At 48.5% G+C, this 18,563-nt stretch overlaps 1 protein-coding gene across 5 annotated transcripts in view; it reads right to left on the reverse strand.

Annotated features, from left to right (window-relative positions):
• COLQ (collagen like tail subunit of asymmetric acetylcholinesterase) overlaps window positions 1-18,563 on the reverse strand; it is an 80,697-nt gene that overhangs the window by 47,380 nt on the left and 14,754 nt on the right. The window contains exons 1-4 of one of the 5 annotated variants that reach the window (XM_084991815.1): window positions 13,133-13,200; window positions 12,273-12,302; window positions 2,178-2,290; window positions 893-994 (exon numbers count right to left, since the gene is read on the reverse strand). Coding sequence is in view for 4 of the 5 variants with exons in the window: in XM_084991811.1 (XP_084847937.1) it covers window positions 893-994; window positions 2,178-2,290; window positions 12,273-12,348 (291 nt within the window). In the remaining variant the exon portion in view is untranslated. Of the gene's footprint in view, window positions 1-892; window positions 995-2,177; window positions 2,291-2,462; window positions 2,555-12,272; window positions 12,377-12,432; window positions 12,546-13,132; window positions 13,201-18,563 lie in introns of those variants that run through there. The other 4 variants (XM_084991813.1, XM_084991811.1, XM_084991812.1 and 1 more) reach the window with 4 other exon arrangements.

The following is an 18,563-nucleotide window of genomic DNA, read 5'->3' on the forward strand; positions in this document are numbered from 1 at the left end:
ATGGGCTAGAATTATTTATCAGGCAACTGTGCTTTCCCCAGTTCAAGGCTTCTCTAGCTTTGATGTGGAGGTGATCCCTCTGGGGAGTCTTTTAAAACGCTGATTCTGGAGTTCCCATTGTGGCTCAGCAGTAACAGATCTGACTAGTACCCACGAGGACTCAGGTTTGATCCCTGGTCTGGTTCAGCGGGTTAAGGATCCAGTGTTTCCATGAGCTGTGGTGTAGGTAACAAATGTGGCTCAGATCTGGCGTAGCTATGGCTGTGGCTTAGGCCGGCAGCTACAGCTCTGATTTGACCCCTAGCTTCCTGGAAACTTCCAATGCCCTGGGTGCAGTCCTAAGAAGACAAAATAAATAAATAAATAAATAAATAAATAAATAAATAAATAAATAAATAAGCCAAAAACCCCGCTGTTCCTGATGTGGGGGTTGGAGAGGGGAGGAAGAGATTCTGCATTTCCAGCAAGCTCCCAGGTAAGGACAGTTGTAGCTGGTCCTCAGATCTCCCTCCACGTGGGGACAGTGTTCGCCCTGTGTTCCAGGAGAGCAGCGGTGGCTGTGCGGTCCCCAGAGTCAGCAGCACAGCTCTGAGTGACAAAGGTGGAATTACATGTTTGCCTGATGACAGCTATAATAACCACGCCCATCTATGGAATAGCAGCTCATGTAGTCCGCCCAGAATCCAGTACTTCGGGGAAGTTATTGTCCCCCTTGTGCAGAGAAGGACATCAAGGCTGGAGGTAGAAGCACCCAAAGAAGAACCAGTGTTCTGTCCCTGTGGCTCTGAGCTAGAGCGACCCAGGGCAGGAAAACAAGCCCATGGCAGCTTAAAAGGGATGCCACTGCTCTGAACAGAGGACAGTGGGGGAGGACTGGGGGGGATGCACCTACCTGGGGGCCTGGGGGCCCAGGGGAGCTGAGCGACCCTTGCACACACGGAGGCTGCGTGGTTTCCAGTTCCAGGATGAGATTCTTCACATCTGGGGAGAGAAGCTTCAAGGCAAAGCAACCCAGGTTACAGGGGAGACTTGGGGGACAGAAGATGGGTCACCACTCTGGACACACCACCTATTCCAGAGTCCAGCCCCCTAGGGGGGCAGTCCCCTGACACCCCAGTGGGTATCCCAAGAAGAGGACCTCTGGGCCTCCAGTTTCCATTCTCTCGTGTGCTCTGAGATGAACTGGGCTTGAATGGATTATGGCCAGAGATAATGGCCACTCTGGATGGAGTTGGGAAGCTCACTTGGAGGCCCTTTATCCAATGTCCGGGACAGCACTGTCCGATAGAAACAAAATATGAGCCACCAATATGAGCTACCTATGTAGTTTTAAATTTTCTGGTAGCCACATTAAAAAGGTAGAAGGAAACAAGTGAAATTAATTTCAATAAGTATTTTATTTTGCCCAATATATCCCAAACATTATTATTTCAATGTATAGCCAACGTAAAAAAATTACTAAGATATTCTACATTCTTATAAAATACATCCACTGTGTATTTTATCCTCAGAGCACCTCTCAATTGGAACTGGCCACATTAAAAGAGCTCAGAAACCACATATGGCCAGTGGCTACTGTACAGGACAGGGCAGGCCTAAGTGCTTCTAGAAAGATCTGAGCATCTCTAGTCCCTCGAATGCCCTGACCACTGTCTTCTAGGTCAGCTTCCCAAATCCTGCTCTTTCCTCACCTTTCTTCTCTTACCCGATTCTGTTTCCTCTCACAGGACTGTTCCCTGTGTCACTTCATGGATATGGTCTAGGTTAGACATTGGCTGTGTAAGGGAATTTCACAAACACTTGGGGAGAAGAAAAAAAAAGGGGGAAATTCATGTCTGAGAAGCTAATAGAAGACCACCTCACTGTTTTGGGGAGCATGGGTCACTTTGCCAAGTCCAATTTCTGCTGAGAAGCATCCCCCTCCATCACTGTTTTAAGACCGTGAGAGAGGTGGCTCCAAAGCACAATGGAAAATGCCCTGAACTTCTAAGACTAAAGGAGAATCGACACGCACCAGAAACTGCTCGTGTCCATTCTGGGCTCCACCTGCTGCCTGAGGGCCCAAAGCCGCTTCCCTCCGAACAGACTCTGGGGGCACTCCAGCGAGCAGTGGGGGAGCAGATGAGCTGCACAGAGGGGAGGTGTCTCTGCTCTCTCACAAGCCTTAAAGCACTCACCGGACTTCGCCCCCCTCTGAAGAATGGTGGTGGGAAAAGAGGGGGCGGTGGGGGGGTCAGCAGGCAGCATGCTCTGTGGCCACCACGCTTCCTCTGATCCAGACCGGGAAGGGCTGTTCAGAGAAAACCACTGCTGGTTAGTGTGGGGTCACTGCCTGGGTCTCTTGCTGCCCACCGTGCCTGGGGAGACCACTCCCCCCCACCCCCACCCCCCACCCCCGGCCTGGCGTCCACCTCTGATTTGCAGCCTCTTGGATGTGAGCACACCTCCTGCTTGGAACTGACCTGGCCCTCCCCCTCTTAACTGCATAAACGAGCTGATGCTGAGGCCACTGTTGACCATCCTGAGGTCCAGGGCTCCTTCTCCAGACGCTGATGGTCCCTTAGGAGATGGGACAGGAAATGCCAAGTTCAAACAGACTGGTGATGGGCCCTCAACAGTCGGGGAGAAGGCAGTGTCAACAACTCTGATACTGTGCCCAGAAGGAACTCTTCCTGGGGGCGGGTGAGGTGGAGGGGAGCAGGGCTGGAGGGGGTGCTGATCAGCCCCAGAGCCACGATTTCAAACAGGTTTGACTCCAGACCCTACGTACATTTGGTGGCACATGCGCTTACTAGTGAGCTACAGTTTAATGTCTCAAGACACAGGTGTGAGACAGCCCTGGATCCTCACAGCATCCCCATCACCTGCCTGTGTTCAGTGTTAGTTCACATTCACTGCTACAGCCACACCTGGCAGAAAGGACGCAGATCTACTGGGCGTACAGCCCAGTAGATTCCTACAAAGTGGATGTTCCCTAGAAGCCGGCACCAGGGTCAAGACACAGACCTCTCTGGCCTCTAGAAGCCCCTTAAGCTCCTATCCAGTCTGCACTGCTCCCTGTCCTGACTCCTAGCCCTGGGGAGTCCTTGTAGCTCTATAGGAACTTTATATACATGAGAAATCCCGTGTTCCTTTTGGGTTCCTCATAGTGGCTCAGCATAGTGTCAGTGAGGGGCTCCTGGTTGTTGTTTGTCATCGTCAGTGTGGCTGAATAGAGTTCCATTGTGTGACTATCCCTCCTGCTGCTGCTAGACATGTGGCTGACACTCCTACACACCCACCAGAATAGCTAAAATGAATAGCCTTGGCAAGGCTATGAAGCAAACAGAACTCTCATACACTGGCTGATGGGAGTAAAAATTGCTTCAAACTTTTTGGAAAACTGCTTGGCATTGTCTGCTAAAGCGGAATATAGGCACATACGCTATCTCAGCAATTCTCTTGTAGTTGTTAACTGATGGGAAATTGGATACATGTTCATCAAAGCACCGGTGTTAGAACATCCACAACAGTAAGATCCACAATTGCCTAAAGCTGTAATTTTTCAGCTCCCAGCTTTGGCCTTATGGTGGTACCCCCAATGCCACCCCTTCTCCAAACCTCTGACCTCACAGCACATGGGCGGGTTTCCCCCTACATGCCTCTCGGCCCTGAACAGAGTTTTCAGTCTCGTCTCCCCAGGGCCAGTGCGTGCCTTCTCTTTCCACTGTGTCCCAAAAGCTGTCTTAGACATTAGGCAACTAGTGGGTGCTCCCCAGAAGGCACCCAGTGTGGGGCTCCCTGTGTCAGCTCCAGGGCCCAGGGAATTGCCTGCCTGCACAAACCTGCACCCTCACACCTGGCAGAGGAGCATCCCACTGGCTGGGCCAATGGTCCTCAGACCCCTCAGCCCCAGTACCCCTGCTGGTTAAGAAATATTTTTAAAGACCCCTTTGTTATCCTAAAATGAAATTAATCAATAATACACATACCCATGCAACTGAAAAATCAATATAATGCTCTGGATGTAATATAAAAAGAGAGGTCTCAGAAAAGTGATTTATGATATAAAAATTGCGTGGTTTTTTTTTTTGTTTTGTTTTGTTTTTTTGTTTTTTTGCCTTTTCTAGGGCCACTTCAGCATATAGAGGTTCCCAGGCTAGGGGTCTAATCAGAGCTGTTGCTGCTGGCCACAGCCACAGCCACAGCAACGCGGGATCTGAGCCGTATCTGCAACCTACACCACAGCTCACGGCAACGCTGGATCCTTAACCCACTGAGCAAGGCCAGGGATCGAACTGCAACCTCATGGTTCCCAGTCGGATTTGTTAACCACTGCGCCACGAAGGGAACTCCTAAAAATTGTGTATTTTTATTTTAAGTGGTCAGGCCCAAGCACATCCAAAAAAAAAAAAAAAAAAAAAAAGATGATGCTCAATGCCTGTGCGTGAGATTGCAGTGCAGCAGCTGCACACATAGGCTGCAGTACTGGCAGCACAGATGCTTCAGGGGACGTGTCTGCTGTGAGATATGATCTTCTCCAATGATAAACAACACGGAGTAAAATCTCATCTAAACCAGACAGTCATTACTCAGAAGTTGTAATCCCAGAAAACATAGTTTCATATATAGCAGTTCAACAAATGTTGATGCGGAACAAAATTATGTTCAAAGGTGAGATGCTTATAAAAGTTATGTCTCTTCCATGGGACTTTTCAAAGTCATGTGGGACATAGAACCATTCTTTTTTTTTCTTTTTCTTTTTAGGGCTGCACTTGCGGCATATGGAAGTTCTCAGGCTAGGGGTCAAATCAGAGTTGTAGCTGCCAGCCTATACCACAGTCACAGCAATGCCAGATCCAAGCCGAGTCTGCGACCTACACCACAGCTCACGGCAACACCAGATCCTTAACCCACTGAGCAAGGCCAGGGATCAAACTGTAACCTCGTGGTTCCCAGTCGGATTCGTTAACCACTGAGCCACGACAGGAACTCCCTGGAACCTGATGTAGGATCATGTCCCACACTTTGCATGAAACTTCCTAGTCCAGTCATTGTGGCAACTGAAAATGAAATTTTCCCAAGGGGCCCCATGAAACATTCTCTAACATAAATCGTAGCAATGTATTCTTAGACCGGTTTCCCAAGGTAATAGAGATAAAAGCAAAAATAAACAAATGAGACCCAATCAAACTAATCTGCTTTAGCACAGCAAAGGAAACCATCAACAAAATTAAAAAACAACCTATGGGATGGGAGAAGATATTTGCAAATGATGTAATCAACAAAGGCTTACTTTCCAAAATGTACAAACACCTCAATAACAAAAAAACCAAACAATTAAACCGAAAAAATGGACAGAAGACCTAAAGACATTTCTCCAAAGAAGTTGTACAGGTGGCTAATAGGCACATATAAAGATGCTCATCATCGCTAATTATTAGAGAAAATGCAAATCAAAACTACAGTAAGGTACCACCTCACATGGGTCAGAATGGCCATCATTAAAAAGTTTACAAATAACAAATGCTGGAGAGGATGTAAAAGGGAAACTTTTACATTGGTGGTGGGAATGCAAATTGGTGCAGCCACTATGGAAAACAGCATAGAGTTCCTTAAAAAACTAAAAATAGAGTTGCCAGCAATCCTACCCCTGGGTGTATATATCCAAAGAAAATTCTAATTCAAAAAAAATGCATGTATTTTAATGTTCATAGAAGCACTATGAATATTTTTTGTAAATACAAAAGCCAAGACATGGAAACAATCTAAATGTCCATCAACAGGAATAAAGAAGATGTGGTGTATACACACACACACACACACACACACACATACACATAATGGAACATTACTCAGCCATAAAAAAAGAATAAAATAATGCCATTTGCAAGAACATGGATGGACCTAGTGATGATCATATTAAGTGAAGTAAATCAAAGATAAACCTCATATGATATCACTTATATGTGGAATCTAAAAAAATTACACAAATGAACTAATTTACAAAATGGAAGCAGATGCACAGACATGGGAAAGAAATATAGTTACCAAAGGAGAAAGGGGAGATAAATTAGGAGTATGGGATTAGCATATACAAACTACTGTATCTAAAATAAACAAAAAGGTCCTACCGTATAGCACAGGGAATTATATTCAATATCTTGTAACAACTTTTAAAGGAAAAGAATCTGAAAAAGAATATGTGTGTGTATAACTGAGTCCTTTGCTGTCCACCTGAATCTAACACAACATTGTAAATCAACTATACTTTGATAAAAATAAGAAATAAACTAAAAACAAAGGAAAAAAACCAGCGGCCTCATTAGAAGCTGTTGGCTAATTCCGTACTTGGAGACTGGCTTGGCCATGAACAGTCCACAGAATCTGGTTCCCACACCCGAGCCAGCATCTTCCCAGGCCAGTTAAGTTAAGGACCTGAGGGCATTCAAAGAAGCAAGGAAGAGGTGACAATCAGCTGGGAGGGATATGGGGGGTTTTCTGGAGAAGGTGGCATTCATGCTAGTTCTAGAAGGTCAGGGAAGATTCAGAAAGGAAGGCTTCCAGACTCAGGAACTGTCTGGGGCATTCATAGGCACTGGAGCTAGGCCTTGAAGGGCTGGGGGGTGTGGGGAGCCATGGCATGTGGCAGTGGTGATGAAAGGAGGAAGGCTCCCCCTGGGGAGGGAGGGAGGAACTGCAGGGAGAGACAACTTCTGTTCAGGCCACTTTGATGGCAAGAAGTAGAAGTCCACTCACACCGGCTTAGGTGGGCGAAAAGGGAGGTTTCTAGAAAAGCTGATGACTGCTAGGAAGAGCAGGAAGGAAGACAGCAAAGGGTGGGGCACGACACTCCTGGTACACCTCTCCCTCCCTCTCTGCTCCTCTCTCCCCTTCTATGCTCTCTTCTGTGCATCTGTTCACCCTGTCCTTTTCTTCTGCATCTTCACTCACCCTTTTACCCCACGATGGGTGACCCAGTCTCACCTCAAAAATTTCACCTCTAGCATTTCTTTGGGCTGGACCATCCCTCTGTGGCTTTTGTTTCAAATACTTAAGATGGGGACTCAGACTGCCCTGGATGTCCTCCCCTGGAGTGACAGGTCAGTGGGACAGCATGTAGCCCCATGCGGTCATCAGCAGAATCTGTGTGCTGCCAGCTCTAATGAGGCTGCAGGAGAAGGTTCTCTGGACGCGGGCAAGGGCAGGCAGGCCCTCCAAAGAAGTTACATAGAGCAGAGAAGCCATGAGTCTCAAGGTGTCGGTGTAATGGGAGCAAAGACTCTGGAAAGGAATAGAAGTCATGAAGCCTGGAAAGTTAGTTTGGGGTTAGATTGTGCAGTTTTGGATGGCCCACCAAGGTTTTGGGCTTCATTCAAAATGTAGTAGAGGAGTTCCCGTTGTGGCACAGCAGAAACAAATCCAACTAGTATCCGTGAGGACGCGGGTTTGATCCCTGGCCTCACTCAATGGGTGAGGGATCCAGCGTTGCCATGAACTGTGGTGTAAGGTCGCAGACGTGGCTCAGATCCCGAGTTGCTGTGGCTGTGGCATAGGTCAGTGGCTACAGCTCGGACTCAACCCCTAGCCTGGAAATTTCCATGAGCTGCAAGTGTGGCCCTGAAAAGCAAGGAAACAAACAAACAAACAACAACAACATAAAACGTAGTAGGGAGCTACAGAAGGTGCTGAGTGAAGGTGTATTAGGATCGACATGGTGCCAGAAAAGATGGTGTAGGGGAAAGGTGGGCGGGGAGCATGGGGGTGGCCTGTCGGGGCCTGCACTGTTGTGGAAAAAGGGGGGTGGGTCACGCAAACACCCTGAAGAGAAAGAAACTGGGAGCCAGGGGACTGCAGGAGTGAAAGAGGAAGCAGTCTCAGGACAATTTTGATATATATCCAGGAGACCAGGGCAGCAGTGGCCAGAGCTTAAGATAGAGTAGCCAGAGAAGGTCCTGGACTGCAGGGCCAAATTTAATGTTAGACCTTTGTTCATTTGAGCTTGTGTTTTGCCAGGCACTGGGCTAGGCCCTATGAGGGCAGAGAGATGCCTCAAACGTGCCTCTGCCAGTAGTTGGCACAGCCTGTGGACCCCAAGTGGCTTCCATGCCTGCCCTCTGCTCCCAGCCCATGCTGTGCTCCCACACCCAGCTCTGTCATAGAGACTTTTCCTCTACAGCAAGAACTGCTCGGGGTTGCTTCCACCAAGAAGCTTTCCTTCATTGATTCCCAGACCATGTTTGAGGGGTCCAGCAAGGTTTTCTCTGGGTTTACTCCATGTTACCTCTTACCCACAGGGTGAAACTGTTTGCTTGTATTTGTCTGACTCAGCTGTGCTTCCCAGGAGGGCAGGAGTTCATTTTTAATCCCTAGGGTCTAGCACAGCTTATGGCATACACTAGATATCCTGCAAATGTTTGCTGAACTAACTGAAAAAATTCACTCCATGCCAGGCACCATATAAGTGCTTCACACATACAAATTCACCGGATCCTCAGAGCAGCCCTGAGAGCCACATCCTATTACCACTATTTTTATCATCATCCCCATTCTACAGATCAGTGACCTGAGGCAAAGAGGTGAAGCAATTTGCCCAAGGTCATACAACTTGTAAGTGACAGAGCCAGCATTCAAAGCCAGCAGTCTGGTTCCAGAGTCCCTCCTGTTGATCTGGATGCTGACTGCATGTGTGCAGAAATAAAGGTCAGGTGCTACGAAGGCGAGGGATGTAAAATATCGATGTGCTCCAACCAAGATGCACCTGCAGCTGAACACAGATGGCTCTGCTTCCTTGTTGTGATGAAGCAGGACACACACCAGGGGCACTGTGGGCCTCAGTAAGAGAGGCTGAGAAAGGCTTTATTCCTTTTTCAGGACTTGGGCTTTTTCTATGTGAGGGTGAAGGGGGGACCAGGGGGAAGCCAAGTCTGGCCCTGCTCTGGACTAGCGAGGGCTAGTCTATGACTGCATCTTCGTTCTCATCTAGAAGAGAAGACAGGCGGGAGGCCCTGTGGGCTGCCGTTCTGTGAGACTTTGGGCCGACAGGAGCAGCCACAGCTGGGGCCCCAGCAGAGAGCAAGGGTGGACTGGTCGTTTCACCTGTGGCCTCTCCCAGGCAGAAGAACCTGGAGGGTGCAGGTTCACCAGCCAAGGGACATTGCTCGCCATTTCTGTTTCCAGGCCATACATGGCCCCAGCGCCTCCTGCGGCCGTCACCCAATGCATCCTCCACTGATTAAAGACCCTGCCTCATTTAGAGCCACGCTTTCCCTGCCTGCCTCCTGAAGACTGGAGATCTCTTGGCGAACACACACTATCAGCTGCCCTTGCCACCGAGGCTTCGGAGTTGTTCACCCCTCCCCACCCCTTCATCCCTCCCCCGTGGCCAACTTCATTTTCAGCAGGTGAAGACCATCTATTTCTGCCCCCCACCCCCCAGCTCCCTGGAGAGGTTTGTTTTTAGCACTGGCTAGTTTATTTCCAGCTCATTCCAGCTCAGAATATTTCCATCAGGTGGACATGTTTGGGAACATCTCCCCCCCTGCCCCTCCCTCCCAGGCACTAAGACAGGACTTCACAAGTCTATTTTGGTGTCATCCGAGTGGCCTGCAAGTCTATGGACTGGGCTGCCTCTGTGGAATCGTGTCTGAGCTTGGGTCTAGCCTGGAAAAGCCCCAGAGGCTCTGTTGTAATGGAAATTGTGTGTGTGTGTGTGTGTGTGTGTGTGTGTGTGTGTGTGTGTACAGGGCCTGCAGAAACCTGGGTGCCCTATGTGGCTCAGGCCGAGGCTTGGAAATGCCAACCTCCATGGAATTTTGGGAATGGGTGCCCCAACTTACAGACACCAAAGTCATTTGCACATGGCCACAGCAGCGCCACATCATGGGTAGAAAAAACGCTGAGTCTAATGCAGGCTTTTGGCAAATGTTTGGTGGGTTTTGTTGGTCTATTTGTTTGCTCTTGATGCTGTCTTTGCCTTTTTGGACAAAACACCCACTTGACTCTTGGGCATATCCTTGGAATGTGAACAGACTCTTGGAACATAAGGACTTGGATTAAAGAGTGTGAGTCCAGGTGCAAGTGGCCATGGGCCTCGGCACCACTCCCTTCAACCTGAGGCTCAGTTTCCCCATCTGCACCACAAGGCGTTTGACCTGAACCATCTTCAAAGTCCTGTTTTACACATATGACCCCAGGATCACCACTGCATCCATCTGGATCTCTCACTTGCTAGACTAGTCCATCAGGAGAGCCCTAGTAACAGCCTTTTCTGTCTCTGCCTCCTCTTTTTTTTAAAAAGATTTTTTTTCTGTTATAGTTGATTTCCAATTTCTGCTGCACAGCAAAGTGACCCAGTCATATATATACATACATTCTTTCTCTCACATTATCCTCCATCAAGTTCCATCATAAGTGATCAGATATAGTTCCCTATGCTATACAGCAAAATCTCATTGCTTATCCACTCCGAATGTAATAGTTTGCATCTATTAACCCCAAACTCCCAGTCCATCCCACGCTCTCTCCATTCCTCTTGGCGACCACACATCTGTTCTCCAAGTCCTTGGAGAACTTGTTTCTTTTGTTTCTTTTGTGTAGGTAGTTTCATTTGTGCCATATATTAGATTCCAGATATAAGTGATATCATATGGTATTTGTCTTTCTCTCTCTGACTTACTTCACGTAGTGTGAGAGTCTCTAGTTCCACCCATGTTACAGCAAATTCTGCCTCCTCTTTTGGCAGCAAGTAGTACACTGTCAAGTCAAGCGAATGCGTCATGAGGAGGCACCAAAGGAAAGAAGTGACATCAATATCCTGCCTTCTCAGGAACAGTCATACTAAGGACCCTGCAACTGCTCGTGCTCAACGTCTTACTTCCTCCTTCTCTGCTTTGGGTCACCCCTGCCTGTTGGAACTTGTGCTAGAAGTAGCCCAAGGAGAGCTGAGATGACAGGCACATGCTCAATGCATCACTAAGGGTTCTGACTGTGAGTCAGATGGTTCAGCTACAGCCAAGTTCTCACCTTAACTGGCTACAGTTTGCCCCATTTTTCCTGATTCACATATTTCAGGGAAGGAAGGCTGTACCCCAAACTTTCTTTCAACCCCACTCACACCACACATACCCTGATAAACAAATTTTTTTTTTTTTTTTGCAAATAGCCCTGTATTTATTAAAGAATTCAATTTGTTATCAGAAGTTTCCTTCGAAACTCCAGACCCTGGAGTTCCCATCGTGGTGCAGCGGAAAAGAAATGGACTAGGAACCATGAGGTTGTGGGTTCGATCCCTGGCCTCACTCAGTGGGTTAAGGATACGCCGTTGCCATGATGTGTGGTGTAGCTTGCAGATCAGCGGCTTGGATTTGGCATTGCTGTGGCTCTGGCGTAGGCTGACAGCTGTAGCTCTCATTAGACCCCTAGTCTGGGAAACTCCATATGCCTCAGGTGCGGCCCTAAAAAACAAAAAGAAAAACAACAACAACAACAAAACCCAAAAAAACTCCAGACCCAGATGATTTCACTGGTTAATTCTATGAAATGTTTAAAAAAAATAACACCAATCTTAAACAGACTCTTTGGAAAATAGAGGAGAAAGGAATACCTCCTAACATGCTTTATGAGAAGAGCATTTACTCTGATACCAAAACTTGACAACGATATTATGAAACAAATAAAAATTACAACTAATTACTAGTATCCCTTATACTTGGAGATACAGAATCTAAGCAACATAGAAAAAAGGATACTACATCATGACTAAAAAGAGATTACCCCAGGAGTGCAACATTGGTTTAACATTTGAAAATCGACAAATTCCGATCTTAAAGCTTGAAGGTATTTAAACTTCTCTGAAAGACGATGCTAGCAGTTTGCTGTCTTGTGATTTGACTGAGCAGGCCTGAGGGGGCAGGTGAGGACACAGCCTGCAAAGAAGACATTTGCCCCTGGAACTTGGAGCCGCATGACCCCAGCCAGCGAGCCTGGAGCGTGATGGAGAACGTCTCATCCCCCCGTTGCCAGCAGGGGCCCTAGACCACAGAAACCATGCCGCTTCATGAGCCAGGGGAGCAGCAGCTGCCAGCCTGCCACCCCCAAGTGAAGGTCACAAGAGGGGCACATACACACACAGACAGAGGAGCATACGTGCCAAGACCCCCACCAACTCCACCACTGCAATTCCAATACCGGTCAAGATGTAAAGCTTGCTGAAAGCTTCCAGAACGAGTCTGCTTCCCAAGAGATTTTTTTCCACATTCATGTACACACACACACAAAATTATACAACTCACCCAAGCAGCAAGCTGAGTAACAGAGCAGTCCTGAAATGATAAACAGATGAGTGAGGCTGAAGGATGGGCCTGTCATCGTGTGCAAAGCCCAGGCTGACTGGCCCTGGGACACTGGCAGGAGGCAGGCTGAGATCCGTCACACCCCCAGCACTCCCAGCACCTGGCCCGCTGGGCATCTGGGGAGGGGGAGTTGGCCAATCCCTGCTTTGGTGTTGCTTCTATCCCAGATACCAGGGGTCCAGAGGCCAGTCCTGAGCTCCCAGGAGCAGGAGCAGAGGGGCGGCACTCTGGCCTCTCAGGAGGATGCACTGGGGGGCATGCTGGGAGTGCCCAGAGGAGGAGGTGAGATTGGGACCTGATTGCCCCTGTGGCAGAAAGGGAACAGAGGATAATCATCAACCAGGCTTCTTTTCCTTCTGGCAAACTTCACAGTCACCCCACTGTGATGGAGGTGGGGTGGGGGGAGTCTGCTGGCCTCTGCTCCAGGGAAGGTCTTTGTTGCTTCACCATGTCTGAGCCAAAGTGCTGGCAACAAAGCTAAACTTGATTAAAAAAAATATATATATATATATATATACATAAAATTATAGAAATGTACATATGTATACACATTATAACTTATATAGGCATATAACATATGTATTTCTGAAGGGCCCATGGGGCAAACATTTTTAGATGAAGCTTCCCTGTCAGCTGATTAAATCGTATATATATCAGATACACATGGAAATCTGTCAGACACTTTATAGGCACCCAATGCACAAGCATTTGCACAAACACACAATATTCCTGGTCATAAAAGCAGTAAGCATTGCTGTTTTAACTAATTTAGCAAAGACCACAAGCAAGAGTCATTCAACCTTTTCTGGAAACAGCCAGGTAGTAAGTGTTTTAGGTTCTCTGGGCCACACGGCCTCTGCTGTTGTGCCTGAAAGAAACCACAGACAATAAGGGTAGGGCTTGTTGCAATGAAACATTGTTTACAAAAATAGAAGGCAAGCTGGATTTGGCTGCAGGCTGTAGCTTGCTGACCCACTGAGCTCTTGCCTTCAAAAGCAAAGATACTTCTTGTATTCATTCATTCATTCATTCATTCATTCATCCAACTACTGTTTCATTCATCCAGAAATACACAGAGAGCAAGTGCCAAATGCCTGCAAGACACAGTGACCAGACACAGTCCCTGGAGTCAGACAAACTTGGGCCGAAGTCCTGGTTTTGCCACTTACTGGCCTGAAGAAGTTATTCACTGCTCTCTCAGTCTCAGCCTTTTCATCTGTAGAGTGGGTATGGAGAAATGAATGCACTTTGTCAGTTTGTTGGGAGGATCAGAGCAAGGCTTTTTGTAACATGTACAAAGGGGAAAAAGCAAAGTGGCTAACATGGGACAGAGATGTCTGGAGGGATTTCAAGAGGAAGTGATGGGTGCTGGTTGTGGCAGGGGATACAAATAAGAAATCAGGGAAAGCTTCCTGGAAGAGGTGGCATTTGTGCCAAGCTTTGAAAGTAGAGAAGATCTGCTAGTACCACGATGGGAGAAGGGAGAGAGGAGAGGCTCGGTCCCTTCTCTGGGGACTTTCCCTCTGTTCATGGAAACACAGAGTCCAAGACATCAGGGAAGGCAGCACGAGTGCTCAGCCCTGAGCCCCAGGGTGTTGCAGAAAGGTCTTTTGTGTTACATTTACCTAGATCCTCCAGTGCTAGGTCATGTTCCCACAGCTCTTCATTTTTCAAATCTCATTTCAAAACCCCTCAAAGCTGGAAGTTTTGCCACTTCTTGAGCACCCAAAGCACTTATTTTTTTCTTATAATTCAGCATCAAATTTCTCAAAACATTTATATGAGTAAACCACCTGGCTCTACTTGGTTTCATTATTGTCAAAACGAAGGCAACTGACCGGACGGAGGAGGCTGAGGTCCTGTCCAGCCCTTCAGGTGTCTGCATCTCTTCTCTGAACCTAATGCCTCATGCTCAGCAGGGTCTCTTTCCGTCTCTCTCCTTCTGCCGTTCTCATTCCTGCCTCAGTCCCATCATCTGTCTCTCTGTCTCCCCAATGCTAACTTTGTCTCACTCTCCATCTCTGTTTCTCCAGGCACTAACAGTTGAAGTTCCTTAAGGCAAATACCTGGCTGGGTGCTCACTCCTTGATGGCCCCTGCAGCCAGCTGTGCCAGCCTGGAATTAGGCATCCTGGTCTCCAGTGCTGGTGTGGCTAGTAACCTCCGTGACCTTGGACAACTCACTTCTGCTCTGGCCCTCAGTTTTCCCAAAGGTGAAATGGGAGCATTGGACCAGATGCACTCTAAGCCCTTTCTAGCTGTGGCTTCTCCCGGGGGCAGTGACTCCTGAGACACAAACTGTCCATCACGAGGACCCTGGACAAGGATAGGGGACCACTCTCCCCTCTTCCCTCTGGAGAGCAGTCCTTGTCCCTGAGGCAACCAGTCTGCTGAACTGCCTTTCCTTGGCCCAAGCATCGGTTCACCCAGCAGAGCTGCCTGCAAAATCTAATCCCTAATAAAAGTTTCTGGGGCCTTCCCGCAGATGTCAGCAGGTGTCACATTCACAGGATTTGGTTTTAATTGCAGCTCTGGGATTTATCACCCAGGCCAGGAGACCACTTCTGGAATTCTGCCTCCCTGGGAGCTGGGCCAGCACACCTGTCCCCACTGCTGCCACATGCAGGCCTGTTCCCTGCTGAGCCCACCCAAGCTGGGTCTGCTTCGCATCTTCCCCTGCCTGCCTCCAACCCCCTCCTGCCCAGAGAGACTGTGTGGCCTGGGGAGCTCAGCACCTGTGGCTCCCTTTGTGAGGCAAAGACACCTGCATGTTTGGGGGCAGAGCCCAGGTCCCAGGAGCCCTGGGGCACTTCCAAGCTGCTATCCCAACTCCAAACCGGGGCGGGTGGAGAACTAGGCTGGAGGAGCCAGGTTCTATCTTTTCAACACCAGACACTCTCTTCTGGACCAAATGTTGGTCAGTTTCTCCACAAGGCCTTGACCTTGTCAGCCTTGCTGAATCCAGTTTTAGCAAGAATCTTACTAGGTCAGTTTAGAAAGAATCCCCACCCTTGGTATCTGATCAAATTCTTCCCCCCCACCCTTGATATCTGATCACCTGGCCTGCCCTCAGCAAGAATCCTGTTAAGTGGCTTTTCAGGGTGCCCCCCCCCCAACCCTCGATGTCTCCTCTGGATGATTTTCCATCACCAAGCCCCTGAACCTGCTCCTTGACTATAAATCTCCACTTATTCCTAAGTAATTCAGATCTGAGCCCAGTCTCTCTCCCCTCTTGAGATAGTCTTGCCATCTGTGGCAGCAGGGTCAAGGTCATTCTTACCCTCTCAACCAGTTGAGAGAATGACTTTTCTTTGACACAGACCCAACATTTTGCACACAGGAAAGCCCTGCAACAGATTCTATTTTTCTTGTAGTCTTTCTTTTTCTTTTTTTTTTTTTTTTAGTCTTCTTAGGGCCACACCCATGGCATATGGAGGTTCCCAGACTAGGGGGTCGAATTGGAGCTGTAACCACCAGCCTACACCACAGCCACAGCATCACAGGATCTGAACCATGGCTGCGACCTACACCACAGCTCACGGCAATGATGGATCCTTAAACCCACTGGGGGAGGCCAGGGATCAAACCTGTGTCCTCAGCAGTCAGATTCGTTTCTGAAGTTCCCCATCGTGGCCCAGCAGTAGCAAACCCAGCTTGTATCCATGAGGACAAGGTTCAATCCCTGGCCTTGCTCAGTGGGTTAAGGATCTGGCGATGCTGTGGCTGTGGTGTAGGTCAGCAGCTGTAGCTCTGATTGACCCCTGGCCTGGGAACTTCCATATGTTGCAGTACAGCCCTAACAAGAAAAAAAATCCTCGTCAGGAAACACTGACAACACTGGACTCAGCTCTTCCTCCAAATTATCACATTACTATTGATATACCATTGAGTGCTCAGCATAATTGTCCTCAATTTACAGAAAAGAAGCCAGGTCACTTGGTCTGGGCCATGCAGCTAGAACAGAACCTGGGCCAGAGTTCAACAGGATCCCTGTGCAACCCTGGGAGAAGGTGGATCTGGTGGTGGCTTCCCCAGCCCTGGAGGCAGCTCACATCAAACTGCCCTTCCACCTCCTGCTCTTCTCACTGCTCTTGCGCATCAGGCTTTCCTCCAACCTGGCCCTTCCCTGGTGGTAGGCTCTCTCCACTCCTAACCCCAGCCCCAGGACCTCCTCAGAGATGGCGTTGTATGGAGAAGGCTGGCATGCCCCCCAGATGTGTCTTCCACAGGCCAGAGCTGACCCTGAGAAGCAGCAGTGCTGCCCAGCTCCCCCCTCACCCCACCCCCCGCCATGGCGAGAGCAGCTGGGGACACTTGGCTCTATGACTCTTCTCGCCAATGGCTCTGCCCGGATGCAGAGGACTCCAGCCCTAGGTGATGCTGGAGCCAGGATGGAAAGGGCCTGCTTCCCTGGACACCAGCAAGGAGGCCAGCCACGCCCAGCAAGGGCACTGAACTCATGGGCGAGCAGGAAATAAATTTTGATTAAACAAAGTTGCTTTTTGTCACAACAAATAGCATTACCCCAACTCAAGGTGAGGTGCCAACCAATCATGGGACAATTGGTGAGCATTTGATACCCTTCTTTGGTCCCCACAACCACACAGTGTGTATCAGCATCAACAGTCTCTTTGGTGACTGAGGGCCAGTAGGTGGTTGGCCAGATGTCTTGAATTGAAGACATCAGTTGAATCCAGATGTTGGACCCTGGAGCCTTCTGGAGATTCAGTGACTCACACAAAGTGGTGACCTTTCCCCCATCCCACCCCCACTGATGGGCAAGGAGGAGCAGAGGATCCCAGAAAAATGGCAGATGTGTCCCAGCCATTGGGGCTCGGAGCATTCCCCACACCCAGCCCCTTGCCTCTAATCAAACCTCACCGTCACTCATCTTTGGGTCCCACTTTCCTGGTTGGTAAACCCACGCGAGTAGGGTTGCCGTCTAAGCTGCTGCTTTGACTCTCCTGGCCACAGAGAGGGTGTGTGTGGTTACCTTCTCTTTTGAAGAGTTTACTCTTCAAAGTGGTCAGGGAATGTGCAAGTCATTTCGAAATCCATCCCCCAAATAAGATGGATACATAGACAGAGGACAGAGTAACTATATCCAAATGATAACAAGTTGCAGAATCTATGTGTTGGGTGTATTTGCTAAGACTGCCATAACAAAACATCTGAGCGGCTGAGACAACAGAAATTCATTTTTCCCAGTTTGGGAAGCTAGACACCCAAAATGAAGTTGTCAGAAGATTTAGTTTCTTCCAAGGCTTCTGTCCTTGGCTTGTCGATGGCTCCCTTCTTTCCTTTTTACGTGCGTTTCCTCCTTTCAAAATCCCTGGTGTCTCTTGTGTGTCCAAATCTCTTCTTATAAGGACACCAGTCAGATCAGACCAGAGCCGCCCATATGTCCTGACGTAAGCTTCCTCACATTTTTAAAGGCCTGTCTCCAAACACAGTCACATGCTGAGGTCATGGGAGTTGGGACTTTAACACAGGCATTCTGGGGGTGGGGGCCGGGGAGATGCAAGTTAGCCCATAACACTGGGCACGTTGGTATTCCCTGGAAAATTCTCTCCACTTTTTTGCTATTATTATTACTTTTTGTGTGTGTGTCTTTTTAGGGCCACACACGTGGCATATGGATGTTTCCAGGCTAGGGGTTCCACTTTTTTGAATGTTTGGGATTTTTCTGTAATAAAAAAGAAGGCAACAGAAAACCAGAAGATAAACTTCCCAGAGTTGGGATTGGGGGTGGGTCACCCAGTGCCCTGGCTGGCAAGTATCTGGGAGCTCGGCAGGTGCACAGAGCTAGGACATCAACACCAGTGTGGCCTGGAAGAGCCTGTAGCCATTCATCAGGAGACCTTAGGCAAGTAATTGAATCCCCAGGAAGGACACAAGATGGACCTTCTCTACTGCAGCACTCCCCCCACCCCACCCCCGCCAGCAAGGATGCCATGAGGAAAAAAAGGCTGCCCTGAGCTACAAGGATGGAGGAAAATCACCTCAAATGGGTCATTATTTTGTAGTAAGTCATATATCAGAAGTGACTGCTTTGATGGTGCATAGATTTGGGGAGACAAACCCTACCCCGTTTCCTCCCACAAAGGAATCTTTTTGGATCTTATCTAAAGGAAGGCATCTGCTTTTCTGAGTTCAGGTTCTAATTTGACCAAATGGCATATGGTAAATAGAGTGGAAGGAGGAGGCAATGTTATTAGGAGCCAAGGGAACA

This window comes from Sus scrofa, chromosome 13 (genome assembly GCF_054392235.1).
Source record: "Sus scrofa isolate SSC_HxYL_T2T_F1_AM1 chromosome 13, Sscrofa_HxYL_maternal_Yorkshire_Landrace_v2.0, whole genome shotgun sequence".
In the NCBI taxonomy this organism is placed as follows: Eukaryota; Metazoa; Chordata; class Mammalia; order Artiodactyla; family Suidae; genus Sus; species Sus scrofa.